Source organism: Mus musculus, chromosome 4 (genome assembly GCF_000001635.26).
Source record: "Mus musculus strain C57BL/6J chromosome 4, GRCm38.p6 C57BL/6J".
In the NCBI taxonomy this organism is placed as follows: Eukaryota; Metazoa; Chordata; class Mammalia; order Rodentia; family Muridae; genus Mus; species Mus musculus.
The window spans coordinates 106,335,511-106,352,130 of NC_000070.6; the positions used below are offsets into that span (position 1 = coordinate 106,335,511).

At 39.2% G+C, this 16,620-nt stretch overlaps 1 protein-coding gene across 5 annotated transcripts in view; it reads left to right on the forward strand.

The window, feature by feature from the left end:
• Nucleotides 1-16,620, forward strand: part of Usp24 (ubiquitin specific peptidase 24) — a 130,634-nt gene that overhangs the window by 19,531 nt on the left and 94,483 nt on the right. For all 5 annotated transcript variants that reach the window (XR_003954974.1, XM_006503180.4, XM_006503177.4 and 2 more), the window contains exons 2-6: nt 5,704-5,869; nt 6,832-6,899; nt 11,025-11,168; nt 11,769-11,891; nt 16,423-16,458. Coding sequence is in view for 4 of the 5 variants with exons in the window: in XM_006503180.4 (XP_006503243.1) it covers nt 5,704-5,869; nt 6,832-6,899; nt 11,025-11,168; nt 11,769-11,891; nt 16,423-16,458 (537 nt within the window). In the remaining variant the exon portion in view is untranslated. The remainder of the gene's footprint in view (nt 1-5,703; nt 5,870-6,831; nt 6,900-11,024; nt 11,169-11,768; nt 11,892-16,422; nt 16,459-16,620) is intronic.

A 16,620-nucleotide genomic window follows, 5' to 3' on the forward strand; every position in this document is an offset into this window, starting at 1 on the left:
CAGTAGCACTTGTCTTCTTTAGCTACAGTTTAGTCAGCTTTAGTTTTCTGTATGTGGCCAGAAATTTGGAAGTTCTTTTGACTACATTGTAATTGTTTGCAAGTAGGATAGTTTGATATTAAAATAAATTGATTTTTTTAAAAAATGTATTTATTTTATGTTTATGAGTATACTGTGGCTGCCTTCAGACACACCAGAAGAGGGCATCAGATCCCATTACAGATGGTTGTGAGCCACCATTTGCTTGCTGGGAATTGAACTCAGGACCTCTGGAAGAGCAGTCAGTGCTCTTAACTGCTGAGGCATCTCTCCTGCCCCCTTGATACTAAAATATACTTTGAGCAACATTGGCAGTCTTTTCTTCATTAAATTAAATAATCTTTGTTTGTTTGTAGAAAGAGTTTCCCTGAGTAGCCCTGACTGTCCTAGAACTCTCTTTGTAGACCAGGCTAGCTTTACAGAGATCCATCTGCTTGCCCCTCCTCCCTCTAGACCAGGCTAGCTTTACAGAGATCCACCTGCCCCCCGCCCCTCACACACACACACTGGCTAAGTCAAATAATCTTTACATGTGTGAGTTCAGTAGATTGGCATATGGAAGCTTATCTATTTACTGGTAGATTTTGCTTCTTTCAACAAGGGGTGTTAACCTCTCATAATGTACCCTGTATCAAGGAGCAGTGTATTGATTCATTTTTAACTACACTGGGATGGCTTCCTAAATAAAAGCTAAGGCCATGACATTAATTTAAAGGCTTATTTGTAAATGTCAAGTAATTTTTAAAGCTCCGCCCTCAGTTAAGTTGCTTCCTTTGGCTTTTCAGACATGCTAGTTTGTAGATGATGAGCTGTAACTCATGGCCATTGCTAATTGTGATTTGTAACATAAAAAGAAGTTAGGCAGATACATATTTCTTTTAGAATTCATATGCTAAATATAAATATGTTTGCTGATCCTCTGGGGCAGTAGTCACACCCCACAGTGGCAATGTGAGGAAATAATGTGCCTTAGTCTGGAGAGTTTGCAAACAGAGGAAGTTACAGTTACAGTTTTTTAAATTGACTCAATGTTCAGATTCTACCAGATACAGAAACTAGACCTTGTTTATATTTTCATATCTATAGTATATATAGAAATAAAGTAATTGCATACTTGGGAAATAGCTTAAGATGCATATGTATACAACATTAATCACTGATTTTATTTTAGAACTGGCCAATTTCGAAGCACATTTATAATTTATACATGGGCTTATCTGCATTGTGTTGTCCTTGGTAACTAAATTCAGATTTGATATCATTAACGGTTTGTCGGTTAAAGGGGTCATTTCCCCTCTGCCTTAGTTCAGAACTATGCATCTCTAACATCTTCATTAAGCATTGTAAACTATATTTTTAAAAGTAAGTAATTTTAGTTTTAAGCAAAAGTAGTAGTAAAAAATAAAGGAGTTCCTTCTAGTTGTATATGAAGCTGGAAACACCGAGGTGTTGCTGTTTTTGAAAATAAATCAGTCCTGGTCTGAGTGTGCTCTGTGGCTCTGCCTGGAGACTGAGATCTTAGGCTGCTTACCATCCTCCTAGAGAAGGGGGATGTTCTTTGCGTCAGTTCTCTAGTCTTAAGCACCTTGTTAGTAAACTATTTCTAATCAACATAGAATAAATGATCATTAGTGGTTACTTTTATCATTGAGATTTGATGTCTTTTCATGTCTAATAAGAAAATAATATATTACATCCTTGAGTTTTCCTTAAATGCCTCCCATATGTTATGTCTGTTGAAACTATGTTACAGTAGGACAGTCCTAAGCTCTCGTGCGCGGTGTTTGTTTTGCTTTGCTTAACATATAGTTTTTGCCAAGATCAGGCCCAACACAAAATGGTGACTCGGAATCCTAAGGCAGCCTACACACGCACCCGCACCACTGTTCCCTCCCCCCAGAAGTTCCCATCTCTGTTGGAAGCAGCTTCCTCCTCACACCCTAGTGCTGCCTGCACTGTGCATTACATAGCTTGCCCTCCTTTTCAAAACTACCATCTTTGACAATTTCAGACATATATAGTATATCTTGTTCCTATACACCCCAACTCTCCTTATTCCCCCCTTTTTATAGGCTAAAAACGTTAACTACTTAGCAGGCCGCAGGTTATTTTTAACCTGTCAGACCCTAATCATGATTTTTATTTATTTATTTTTTTCTTTAGTTTTTGAGACAGAGTTTCTCTGTATAGCCTTGGCTGTCCTGGAACTCACTTTGTAGACCAGGCTGGCCTCGAACTCAGAAATCCACCTGCCTCTGCCTCTGGATTAAAGGCATGCGCCACCACGCCCGGCTTTTTTTTTTTTTCTTTCTTTCTTTCTTTTTTTTTGATTTTTAAATGGTTAATTTAAAACTGTCATACTGGCCACAGGTATTATATCTTATTACAGATCATAAAGTTCTGCTGTTTTAAAATTCTTGGTAAGGGACTATAATCACTACCCATAATGTGTTAATTCTCCTAATGAGTTTGTTGAGATATAATTTACATGCCAAAAAGTATTTGTATACAGAGGTGTGTGTACCACCATAACCCTTAACTTCTGAATGTTTTTGTTACCTAAAAAAGAAACACCATGTCCATAGTAGCCATTGTCAGTTACTCTCCTTTCTAACTCCCCAAGAGCTGCTAACCATTAGCCTGTCGTGTGTGGCTGTGCTTTTGCCTCTTGCGGACATTCACAGAAGTCGCATGATACAATATGTGGACTAACATGTCAGACTTTTTTGATTTAGGATAACATTTTGAAGTGTATTTATATTGTAACATATATCCATGTTTTATCCTTCGGGGGAAATATTTCTCTGATGGATATAACTTTGTGGTGTTAAATTATGAGTTTTGATACACATTTGAAAAGTTCCATTGATATGGAATGGAAATTAATTTTCTTGCTTTATCATTTCTGTCCTATAATAGTGGATTTTTCCTTTATTGGAGTTTCAGTGTTTTTTATGGAATGGTTTTATTATTTTGTCGTGGATGAATTATGGCATGACTGAAATTAGGTTTGAAACAACTTGAAGGTTTTGGACAGTCGGGGGTTCTGTTTGCTTTCCTTTTCACAAGTTAGCTTGGTGAAAACTAAAGGCATGTCTTCCCTCAGCCCATTAAGAGTTGCATCTTTGCATGGGCTAAGTCCTGTTTGACAGTATTTACTCTGGACTGACTTGGACTTGGGCATTTGTCTCCGGAGATAGGAGGTGATCTAAAGTGAGTAGGTCTGTGCCATATGCAGCGTGGTCCTGTGGGGATAAACATAAGTCATAAGGAAGCCGGGTGCGGTGGCGCACGACTTTAACCCAGCACTTGGGAGGCAGAGGCAGGTGGATCTCTGTGAGTTCAAAGATAGCCAGAGGTACCTAGTGAGGCTCTGTCTCAAAAAAACATAAACAAATATCCAATTACATTTGTGATTAAATGCTATGAGGGAGTACTTCAGAATGGCAAGGATGAGTTTTGGATGAAATTTGGCCTGGTTTAGGCAGTCTTCTCTGAAATAAGTATGCATAGGAATCAAGTAGGCTAAAGCTGGCAAAGGTGAATATGTGGTATACAACAGCATTTTGCCGTCGGTTCTGCAGGAAACAGCCTTAGACTTCTCCTCAGGAAACAGTTTATTGCTGCACATGACATCTGGGGCTTCAGCAGGAACACTTAAAACTGAAGGTAATGGCTAGAGTCTGGGATCTGCAAGTTCTTTCCCTGGCTTTCGGGGCTTGGCTCCAGTGGTGCCCAAACAAAGCTGTTGGACAGGGTGCACATAGGTGGCCTCTTATTTATCCTGGACTTCTTCAGTACATAGTATCTGAATGATAAGAGTCCAGAGCTAGGAGGTAATATTCCCTTTTCGTAGCTTAGGCTTAGACATCAAGCTGGGCACACAAAGCCCCACTCTACTTGAAGACCAAGGGAAGTAGGGTTTTTGATTATGAGAGCAGCAAAGTGGTAATTCAGAAGTATTCCGATGTTGTGCCTCTCAGGAAGCTAGTAGCTCTTAGAGAAACAAGAGTACAGAAAGCTGGAGAGGGAGACAGAAGATAGGTCATCCACAAGGCCTTGGTGAACATTTAAAAACTGCTTTTAAGGACATTAAGTATTCTGAGGTTAGCATTAGATTTGTGGTTTTTAAGGTCAGTGTGGGTGGAGGGTTGTCTGTGGCCTTTCTCCACCCCACCCCCACCAGTTAGGAAGCGTCCAGGAGTAAAGTGGGTTAGGAGGTGGCCGTGGAGACCGAAGTGCACGGAGTTGAGAGGAGTGAAGGAGTTTAGGCAGAATGATGAGATCGAGAGGGATAAGAAAACAAAATGTTAAGTATGCTCTCCTGGTTTCTGATTTACTGCTCAACAGATGGGCCATTTGCGAGCATGAAAGACAGGAGAAGTGGACTGGAATAAGGAGAAGCACATGAACTTGGTTTTGGAACACATATTGAATTGGAAAAGATATTAAAGGAGATTCTATTTGTGAGCCTATAGGTCAGAAGAGAGACCTATGCTGAGTTAGAAATGTATAGGTCGTCTGAGGCTGGTGAGAGAGCTCAGATGGTCAAGAGTACTTGCTGCCTTGCAGAGGACCGGAGTTTAGTTCCTACCACCCACAGTGGGAATGTTAGGACAGCCTGTTAACTCCAGGGGAATTCAGTGTTCTCTTATGCCCTCATTGGGCACCCACATGCACATAATACACACACACACACACACACACACACACACACACACACACACACACACATGCACATAATACACACACACATGCACACGCACAACTTTACAAATCAAAAGAAGTTTATGAATTGTCTATGGTTCATAGTGGAGATTTGGAGAACAGATAAATAAATATGAAGAGAATGGCTGGAACAGAGAAGAGGCTTGAGGGACTCACAGTTGGTGGATAAAGGAGAAGGGTGACGAGAAGGAAAAACCAGACCTTCAAGTAGGCATCGGCAAAGGAAGAAAAACCTAGCCGTTTTTTGTTTTTTGTTTTTGGAGACAGGGTTTCCCTGTGTAGCCCTGGCTGTCCTGGAACTCACTTTGTAGACCAGGCTGGCTTTGAACTCAGAAATCTGCTTGCCTTTGCCTCCCAAGTGCTGGGATTAAAGGCGTGAGCCACCACTGCCTGGCAAAACCTAGCTTTTTAAGAGAAGTGTCAGGCAGAAGATCAAATATTCCTGAGAAGTTTTGGGGAAAGATTGAAACATGGTTGGTTTAAAGCTGTGTAAAGTTCTGTTGTGGGCATAACAGCAGTCTTTTGGGGGAGTAAAGACTCTGGGATCCTGATTGGGGATTATCAGTAGTTCTTGTCAGTGCCACGTGGGGAGATAAAAACAGCAGGCTAGATGCCTCCTTCAAGCTCAGCCTCAAAGGTAGAAAGAGAAAGAGCAGCGTGACCAACAGTGATGTAGTTTTAATATTTTATAAAGAGAAAATGAGAATTCAAGGGAACGATAACCTTTGAGAGGGAGTGGGGATATCGGAATGATAAGTTGAGAATTTCTGGAGTTTGGTGAAGTAATTTTTGAGAAAGATGAATTCACACTATTGGTATACATAACTACCGTTGATTAAGTATCTGCTCTGTGTTAAATTCTGAGTACTGGGGGCGGGGGTCACTAATTGGAGTGCTGCTTTTTTTTTTAATGCTCATCTCTCTTTTTCATCTCAGAAGAACGATGAAAATGGAAATTGCTCAGGAGAAGGAATTGAATTTCCTACAACCAATTTGTATGAGCTGGAAAGCCGCGTTTTGACTGATCATTGGTCTATCCCGTACAAGAGAGAAGAGTCATTAGGCAAATGCCTGCTGGCTTCCACCTACTTAGCCAGACTTGGTAAGCAAGCTTCCACACCTCAGGTGTTGGTTGCGGGGCATGGTTTCATGTAGGTCAAAGGCAAATCATTGTCTGTGATTTTGGTCACACCATTTATTTTCTCAGTCTTTGTCATTCCCTGTGGGATGATAAAAGCTTTGACTAAATCAGCTGTTTTCCTTTCTAGTAGAGCATAAGATTACTTATAATATAATTGAAGAGCTTTGTTAGAGACAAAAATTAACTTTTCCCCTAGCAGCTTAAAGCACTTCATATTTGGACTCAATTTCAGGCTTTTCAGAATAGGAAGAGTTTGGCAGTACACTTCCCTAGCTTCTATGAGACCAAGGCCATGAGAGCGAAAGGAAGGGGTGACGGGGACGGGAGAAATGCATAGTTTACTATCATGATTAAATGTAAATGCATCAAGTTTAATCTCGGCAGACATCTATGGTGCATTTAGTATTGATTTCCCAACACTGGCATTTATTAAGAGCCTGTTAGGATGCTAGGCAGGGATTCTGGAAAATAGAATTGTTTATCAATATTACCGATGATAAAATTCATTACTAAGTTTAGGAGATAGAAGCATTCTGGACCCAGTGAGTTGTCTCAGTAGGTAAATGCCCTTGCCTCCAAGTCTAACGACCTAAGTTATAACACTGAGATCTAGATAGTAGAATGGAAGGAGCGTTTTGTTCCTGAAAGCTGTCCTCCAGCCTCCATACACATGCTGGTCATGGGAGCCATTGTGACATGGAGCCCTAAGACTGTCCATTTCAGGCCTAACTCGTGTCTGGCTGAATGCTGAATGCTAATTTCTCAGTATACCCTGACAGCAGAATACATGTCTGTATTTAATAATTGCTTACGAATCAATGCTTTGAGATAAAGGTCTATATGTATTAATTTAGGAGAAATATTCAATGTCTACAAAAAGCACTTGAACCCTACTTAACTTACATGTTATTTGTTTAACCAAGGTCTTTCAGAGTCTGATGAGAATTGCAAAAGATTTATGGAGCGGTGTATGCCCGAGGCATTTAAGAAGGTAAGGAAGTGTGTTGATTTGATTGCTGGTAAGGACTAAGGTAGTGACCTTTTTGGTTTTAGTTTTAGGAACTTATGCATATGTAAAAATCTATGCAATCAGTTCATGAAACTTATTCAACTGAGAAATTCTCTAATATGAAGTAAGCTCTGAATTTGAAACTTAGCAATAATTTACTTCCATTACATTTAAGTTTTTACACTTACCTTTGTTAAATATAACTCTTACTTCCTAATATTTAATAGTTTAGGAATAGATTAACATATACTAGGGACTGTATACCTTACTAAACTAAAGGTTGTAACACTTAGTAAATTAGTGTTCATTATCCAAGCCAGAACCATTTCATGTTTGTTTTTTTGTTTTGACTTTCAATTTTTTGAGATTATAATATAATTACCATTTCCCGTCTTTCCTCTCTCCAAACCTTCCATGTACTCGTTCTCTTCCTTAATTTCTTTCAAATTCATGGCCTCTTTTTTCTTTAATTGTTGCTCTATGCATATATGTGTGTGTGAGTGTGTGGGTAGGTAGGTAGGTAGGTAGGTAGGTAGGTAGGTAGGTAGATAATCCTAAATGTACAACTACAACTTGCTTAGTCTGTACGTTTTCACCCCCATCACGGAAATGTCTCTTTGCATCATGTGAAGACCACAACAGAAGACCAATCAAAATGCAGAGTTATGGAGCCCAGTTCCAACCGACATATCTACAACACAAACACCTAAGGCTCAGGGATTATTATGTTATTGTTTTGTAAGGTGGAAACATTGTAAACTATTAAAAGTTTGTTCTTCCTGAGAGAAATGCCGTGGATGAGGACATGTCTTGTCAAAGCTATAGTAATAGGCTTGCTCCTCATTCTGGTTACATCTTTGAGACAGCCATTGTCTTCAGCATGGAGACCACAGACTTGGCTTTCTAAAGGCAGTCTGACTCAGCCTCAGTCCCTTTTCAGGACCTGAGGCTTTTCCTTATGAGAGAAAGGGCTGTGTCACAGACATAGCGGAAAGCCAAGTGCTCAGTGCACTTAGCTGGAATGAGTGTCCCACAGTCTTGTTCTTAGAGGTTTTGCATTTATTTTTGTTCCACATGCAAATTAAGTCACTAGACCTACATGGATGATATTTGTATTTATCTTAACATTTAGTAACACAAATGGTCTATTTGTAAATGGTTATTCCTGTTTGCACTTGGGTATAATATTTCTTGATTCAAGGCCTAAGCAATAACAAAATTAATTTGAGAAACAAAGTTATTTAATCTTTGAAAAAAGGGGATGAGTCTTAAGTTGTCATTTGGGTAAAAATTATTTAGAATCAAAGTCTGTCCTTTAGATGAATTTGTTCACCAATTTATAATTTTAAATAGAAAGTGCTCTTAATATATAGTAACTTTAAAAATAGCAGACACCCTATAGCGTATACTGGTGTGTCATAGTATGAACATAGGTTTACAGAGAAGGTTTATTAGTCATGGGAAACAACTTACTATTTTAAAAAACAGCCTGTAGGGACCAAGAGTTTGCTCAGCTGTTAGTTACACTGGCTGCTCATGAAGAGGATCAGAGTCTGGTTCCTAGCACTCGTGTCAAGCAAATACTTGTAACTCTAGCTCCAGGGGACAAGACATCCTCTTTTGGCACCCATACCCACACACATCTGTGGATATGAATACACAGACACACATGTGCACATAAATAAAACGTTAAACAAATCTCTAAGCATGAAATTTAGCCCTTAGGTTGAGAAGCTTCAGATGTAGAAAGTTTGTAGTGAGTTCCATGTTTGGTGTATAATACTCTAACTTGGAACAGAGCTGCTTGAGAGAACTGTGTCATCTTATCCCCTTAGCTGATAACTGCAGTCAGGTGCTGGTTGCTTGCTTTTCTCTGAAACTGTGAGCACAGATACTCTGAATTTTATGAATTGCCAAAAGTTCAAGTTCCTCAGGGTTTAGAACTATGAAGACGACTTTCTACCCTCATAGTTGGACTTGCTGTCTTTGATGAAGTCAGAGCAGCAGACTTGGCTGGGCCTTTAGGCATGGCCTCTGCAACCTGGACAGGATTTAGTCTGTTTGGTACTGCTTTCTATGACTGCTTCCTAGTGTAAGGCTCCTCCTTCCACCTCCAGCTTTTCTAGATGTCGGTCCTGAAAGCATGGAGAAGGTCAGGAAAGGGGCTTTGTTGTTGCTGTTGTTGTTTACCTTCCAGCTGACTTGTTTATTCTGTAGCAGAGGCAATCTAAGTCAGCTCCAATGCATGCTTATGTTTAAACCTCACGCCCATCTATGCAAGGTGCTGCCTGCCTGTCTCTGTCTCTTCTGGAAGGTAGAACTAGATGCTCAAAGTGAAAGTGAACTAATGAGATAAGAGCAGACTGGTGCATTTTATTGTTGAGATCACATGAAGCTTCATAATCAATGCTTCATTTAATGTATAATTTGTAGGTATAAGAGCAGTATACAGTCACTGTTGCCACAAAAATAGTACTTTGCCAGTTGATATAAATGTAGTTTTTGGAGTTTTTCTCATTTGAGCTAACAGTGGAACTGATCGAAGTTTTAAAAATGTAGAACTGGTGATACACGCCTTCAGTCCCAGCACTTGGGAGGCAAACAAAGGTGGGCAGATGTCTGAGTTCAAAGCCAGCCTGATCTACAGAGAGAGTTCCAGGTCAGCCAGGGCTACACAGAGAAACCCTGTAAAGAAAATGTAGAACTGCTGTTCCTTTCTACAGCTATTGAGATCTGGGTTTGTCCAGACTGCCTTTCTTTGTTCTCAGTGTGGGCAAAGTAAGTTTTTAGTGCAGAGTATTTTCCCTATAAAGGGAAATCTTCCACAAACATGGAGCCTAGCTCCCTAGCTTGGTGGCACACAACTGTAGTTCCAGCGTTGGGAAGCTAAGGTGTTGAATTGGGAGTTGGCAGCTAGCCTGAGCTGAGGCCCAGTCTCTAAAAACAAGCACCAAAAACCTCAAACCAACAGCAATAAAAAAGAAAACACCATCCATCTAAACAGAACCCTGAGAAAGCATCCTAGAGATTTCTGTCTGATGCTTGTGACCTCACTCTCTGACTGCCAGTTGGTCTTGAATTAGATGTCCTAAGGACTGAAGAGTTGTTGAAGCCTCCAACTTCTATTTTAATGAATCATATCTAATGTGATAGACCATTGTTTTATATTTGATATTTATTTTACGGTAAATAGATTGCAATATCTTATTATTTTGAGCTGTTTTAGATTTGCTTTACCATTTAAAAAGTTAACTTTTACTTTTGTACATAACCAAATGGAAATTAAGTACTGTAAGTTAGTGATAGTATTTATAAAATTTGTTCATATTGAAAGTTCTTATTAGTGAAAAGATGGAAGATGCAGTCCTTTTAAGATATGAAAATATACACACACACATACATACATACATACATACACACACACACACACACGAAACACATCCTCTTATTCTTAGATTCCAGAGCTACTGATTAATGTTATCTTGGTGACATATATTAATACTTTACCATTTGTAAAATGTCCTTGTTTGTTATAGCTTTTGATCTTTGTAACATCTGAATAAGATGAGCAGTAGTTATACCTCAGTAGAGATACTTTTATTGTGTAGAATTATAAGAACAGTGTCTCTGAGAACTTGAGAACTTTATTGAAGGCCACATCAGTTAGGAACCAGTAGTTTCCATAATAGTTGTCAAGTTTCTATTTGCTGTGTATTACTTGGTTTCCTGAAATAATAATGAAGAACAAATTAAAAATTGTTTTAATGTTAGACATGAGTTTTCTTGTCTTTAGTCCCAATACTCAGGGAGCAAAGGCAGGCCAAGCTCTGTGACTTTGAGGCCAGCCTGGTCTTCATAGTGAGTTCTAGGGCAGCCAGTACTACCTAGAGAGACCCTGAAAAAAAATTGCTTTTAAACAAACTGTTTTGCTATAATGACATTAAAGTTCAGAATTTGAAGCTGAATTACAGTTACTAGTCTTAAAGCCGTCTGCATCTAAAAGGGTATTTTGGTCATACGTTTTTGACTATTGAAGATCTGTTTGGTAAACTGTAGGTTTCTTGTAGTTTTCCAAGTTATACTCTAAATTCCCTTTTGTTTTTGCAGCTCCTGACATCAAGTGCTGTTCACAAGTGGGGTACTGAAATTCATGAAGGAATCTACAACATGTTGATGCTACTAATAGAATTGGTTGCAGAGAGGATGAAACAGGATCCAATTCCCATTGGTCTTCTAGGTGTGCTTACAATGGTATGGTATCTTGAAATTGAAGCGCTACTCTCTTGGTTTCAATTTAATTGAAGACAATGTGCTTTTCTACTTATAACTAATGATATGAACATTTTGTCATGAGAAATACGAACTTAGCTGTTAGAATCCTTGCCTTTAGTTTAAAATCAGAGCAACCATCATGTTTGGAAGAAATGCTTCTCTAGTCTTAATAGATTTTCAGTAGCTTTCCCTAGTAACTCTTATTATTCCCTTCTTAAATATATCTACAGAGAGTTCCGCCTTTTCTCCAGCTCTTGCCTTTCTCCTCAGCTTCATTGTCTCCACTTCTGTCATTTGACTATACCTGTGGAAAGATGCCGCTCAGGGATACTGGCATTGCCTTGCCTGAAGTTAGACCTCTCAGGCTGTGGGCTCCATCTCCCATAGTGTGGACACTCGCAGGGCAGAGGAATATCATGCCAGCCCTTGGCTCCTTCACTAGCTGAGACCTGAGCTTGGCCAGTGTGCTGCAACAACTCTGCTAGTGGAGAGACCAAAGGCTGGATTTTTACCTTCTTTTCTTATGCTAATATGTTGCTATAAAAGTAGGTGATGTTTCTCTGTTCTCTTTGAATATAGGCTTTCAATCCTGATAATGAATACCACTTTAAAAACAGAATGAAAGTGTCTCAGAGGAACTGGGCAGAGGTGTTTGGAGAGGGAAATATGTTTGCTATTTCACCTGTATCTACTTTCCAAAAGGTAAATGTCATTCTTTTTCACCTTTTTGATCCATAAATATGTTGAAAAAAGTTGTCTTTGTTTCGATACTGATAATTTACATAGAAGAGTTAAAATCATTTGGAAATAAAGGAAATACTGCATCTGGTTAATAGAAAGTCCTAAATTTTATGAAAATTCTTAAGAATTATTTATTTTTTCCTGTAGCTATTAAGTAATGTTATAAAATCTTTTTATCTGAAATTATATTTGGTAAAAAAAAATTGCTTCACTGCCCTACATACTGGATTATCAGAGCCACAGTTTAATTGGTGTCCCAGTTTCCTAGAGTTATTTGAGAGAGTAGACCATTTGAAATTACTTGAAAGATTAGTTCTACCCAAAAACCCAGAATGAAACTAGTCATCAGTGCTAGCTAGAATTTTCTTGCAAACACACAAGCATTGAGACTTTTGTTCCTACATTTCCAGATCCAGTGTCCTGATAATGGAAGCTCTGCTACTTGGCAGTAGCATTGTACCCACAAGAAGGGCGTGATCTAAATGTACTCTAATTCACACACTGGATTTTAAGAAACAGTTTAAATGAGTCAGTTTGAGTTGTTAGGAATGGTGTCCATCACCTTAACATTTGATTTGACCACTTGATGTTTATCTGACATTATTCTAGGTTTGGGAAATAATACCAATATTCCTTGCTTTTATCAAAAAGTGTAATACTACATGGTTCTTGTTCTTGACTCATGATTATTCTGTATAGTATAAAAAACTGTCTTTGATACCTTTCCAGTTTTGAATGACTTGAGGGTTTTTTTTGTACTTCATTTTTTTAGATGTTTTTACTTTGTTGTTGTTTATTTATTTTGTGTATGAGTGTTCTGCTGCATGTATGCCTGCACACCAGAACGGGGCATCAGATCCCCTTATAGGTGTCATGAACCACCATGTGGTTGCTGGGAACTGAATTCAAGACCTCTGAAAGAGCAGCCACTGACATCTCTCCAGCCCCAGTTTTTAAATTATATAGCATAAAATAAAATAATACGTAGGAAGCAACAGATAGCAAAGCATCATCAAATTGGGCCTTCACAACATGTAGCAGTGATGATTGGAGTAGCCCAACTGAGAGCAAATGAAAGGTAACATCAAACAAGAGCTTGTGGAAATCCACCTGGGGAAGTCTCCACTGAGGCAGCCAGCTGCAGTTTCCAATAGAGTGTGTCCTGGGCAGATTAGAGTGTTCTTCAGGAGAGGCTTCCAAGAAAAAGGAGAAACTGTGAATCAGCCATTTACAGAAGCAGACTGGGGAAACCATGAAGCAGTCACGCTTGGGTTCCTGTTTGAGAGTCCCAGGTGGGGTAGAGCAGGCTCTGGGTGGGTGAGATTTTCACCTCTTCCCGACTGCAGACATTTTTATATGGTAGGATAAGCAGTAGTAACTTGGCTTGGAAATAACTTACTTTCCAGGTATTCTCAAGGACATGTTTTTAATATCCTTATTTGCTTGCTGCTTTCCGTTGTCCCTTTTACAGAGTGAAGGGACAAGCCTGCTCTAGGACAGGGAGCTTGGGAGGAGACAAGGGAGAGCCTCCTAGTTCCCTGAGTCAGCTTTCAGCAAGCTTAGACAGTGTATAACAATATACTAGGATAAGCTACACCTCAGTAGTATAGTGGAGGAAATAGAAAAGGCAAGGTTACAGGAGAAGAAAGAGTTGGTGCAATTGTATCCTGTATGTGGACTGTGGGAAGGGATCGTTCATGCAGCGCTGCTTCAAGTGCTATTCTACTGCTGAGTGCCAGGGTGGACAGTTGAGTCCCTCAGTAATCAGTAGTCCTAGGAGTTAGGTTCCATTTTATAACCTCCTCATGCATGAGAAGTTAAAACTACCTAAGTACTTCCCCAAGGCCAGGTACCAGGATACAAGAAGAATTTATGCAGTCATGAAATTGGAACTTACACAATATGGTTTTCCTAAATACTAAAATCTTTCCCTCACTTTTTGTTGTGAACACAACACATTTGTTGTGTTACATGGCAGGAGTGTGTAAAAGTGCCACACTTAGTGCTTTAGTGCAAATAAGTACTCAGCAGACAGTTATTTCCCTTCATTGCTTTCTACAGCTGAGACCAGAAAGGTTCCGTCTTTGCGTCTCCTCTTTTTCTCACAGAGGAATTACTTCTCCCAGGAGAGCGCTGCCTGCCTGTCCTGCCTTCTCAAGTATTTGCTCCTTAGGGTTCCTGTTCCTCCTTTGGTGTCTTAGTCTTTCCTCACTCTGGGTTATTCTCCTTCAGCACACTCTGGTGTTTCCCATCTCTGAATGTTCTTGCCCTTACATCCTTGTGGCTCCAGCATGGATTTCTTCACTGCCAAACCTCATGAAAGATTGCAGGTTCTCCTCTGTCATTCTCAGTGACTACCCTAAACTTTAACTTATTACCTAAACAAAACCTGAATTTCATTATCTTTATTCTCCCATGATTAATACGTATAAACTTTAGTTTGTTTCCTGTGGTTGCCTCAACCTTTAATTACTACCTTGTTATCTCTAGTGTATAATCTCTTAATCTTTCCCTGTCTCTTTTTAAACCCTATATAAAGGTAGCTCACTTATAAAATAAGCTTTAGTTAAGTGTCCAGTAGTGACATTTTTTTATAAATGGCCTGAACCTTTATTTCACATTTCTTAATGTTTTCATTGCCTTTTAAATTCTGGACTAATAGCTGTTATTTATCAGAATAGTAAATCTGTCCTTTGCAGTGTCTCCTGGCTTTGATTATACCCATTGAGAAGGTAGCTCCTGGCCTGGCTGGCTTTTTATGAGAAATGCATTTTCATCTCCCTTCTTTTTTAGACTCCTCTTCCTTCACCCTAATCTTTTTAATTCTTATGTGCAGATTCATTGTGGACTTCTTGGTTTAGTGGCTAATGTCTTGTGTGCATGTACATACTGAAGGGGGAGGTGTGCATGAATGGGGATGAGGAATGTAGTGCATGTATTCATCTGAGTTTGTACACGTGTGTTGCAGATCTTTGTGTATGCCTACATATGTAGGCCAGCTGTTGGTATCAACTGTCTTTCTTGGCCACTCTCCTGCTGTTAAGATAGCAAGCACCTTACCATGGCTAATAGTTTGTATCAGTTCTGGCACTTCTCAGCCATTATCTTTTAGTGAATTACTTTCTCTCTCAGTCTGTCTTCTTTTGGAACTTTGATTGGATACATGTTAGACTGTCTTCATGTTCCTTCATCTTTCCCTTATTTCTGATTTTTTTGTTATATTTGTAATACTATTCTCCCCATATCTGTAGTTTAGTTTCCTTTCTTTTCTATTTGTATTTAGTTTTTTATTTAACATTTAAATCTTTAACTTTACTACACACACACACCTATTGGGGAAGCCCAAATAGGCTTGAGCGCTTCAGCCTTCGGCCTTTAGCCTACCATCTTGAACAGCACCACTTCATATATAGAGTAACCTCCTATTCTTTAAAGAACCCTTTGGTTTTTGTTTTTACAACTGATTTATCATAATTTGAATTGCTTGTGAATGTAGTGGTTTTAGCTTTTAACTGGCTACAATCTGAGCTCTGTGAAAGTGGGTGTGCCATCTCTTTCTTCCTAACCCTAAGCTCTGAGTGCACAGCAGAAGAAAGAAGGAAGGGAGAGCCGGGAGGACCTCGTTAAGGGTAACGATGATAAGGCTGGAACTGAACTCTAATCTCTGACTTCCTCCTTGGTTACTTTTTGGGAATAATTTTTAATTTCTAAAATAAAAAATTCAGCCCTGAGTGGTGGTGCATCTTGGTTATCCCCAGCCCTTGGAAGTAAAAGCAGGAGAGTAAGGAGTTTAATACCAGTCTCGTGTGTATAACAAGTTCAAGGCCAACCTGAGCTACTTGAGGTCCTGTTTTTTAGAAAGACACAATAAATAAAATACAACTTTCTTAGAGAATTTAACTTGAGTTATTCTTTTCCTTGGAGAACCTAAACAAAAAATTCCAGCTGCCCCCAAATGCATGAATGCTCCCAATGTGACAATTCCATGGAGGTCTAGATTTATATGCTTAAAATATTATAATGGCAAAGACTTAACTTACATACTTCAAAAATTATATACCGTAGGGGTTGGAGCGATGACTCCTTGGTTAAGAGTACTGGATGCTCTTCCGAAGGTCCTAAGTTCAATTCCCAGCAACCACATGGTGGCTCACAACCATCTGTAACGGGGATCTGATGCCCTCTTCTGGCATGCACCATGTGTATACACAGAACACTCATACATAAATTTAAAGAGAAAGAAAGGGGGGGAGGGAGGGAGGGAGGGAGAGAGGGAGAGAGAGAGAGAGAAGAGAAGAAAGGAAAAGAAAAGAAAATACAGTAATGCCCAAGGTATACATTAAGAAACATCAGGGAAAAGACTTTCAAAGTATGTTTCAAATTTTAATGCTTTTTCTTCAGATTCTCCCGTTTAGGAAATAAAAAATGCAAAGGTTAACAGTGGGGAAGCTTTTCTAGTCCCATATTAATTTTTGGATTTATTTTCTCACAGGAGCCTCATGGATGGGTGGTGGACTTGGTAAATAAGGTATATGTACACTTTTATTAATTTGGCTTTGATATACTATTCCCAGTTTCCAATGGGACTTCTGTTAGTTGGGTATTTTAAACAAATGACACCTATAGAAAATATTCAAGTATTAGTTATCTTTCTGTTGCTGTGATGAAATGCCATGACGAAAAGCGGTGT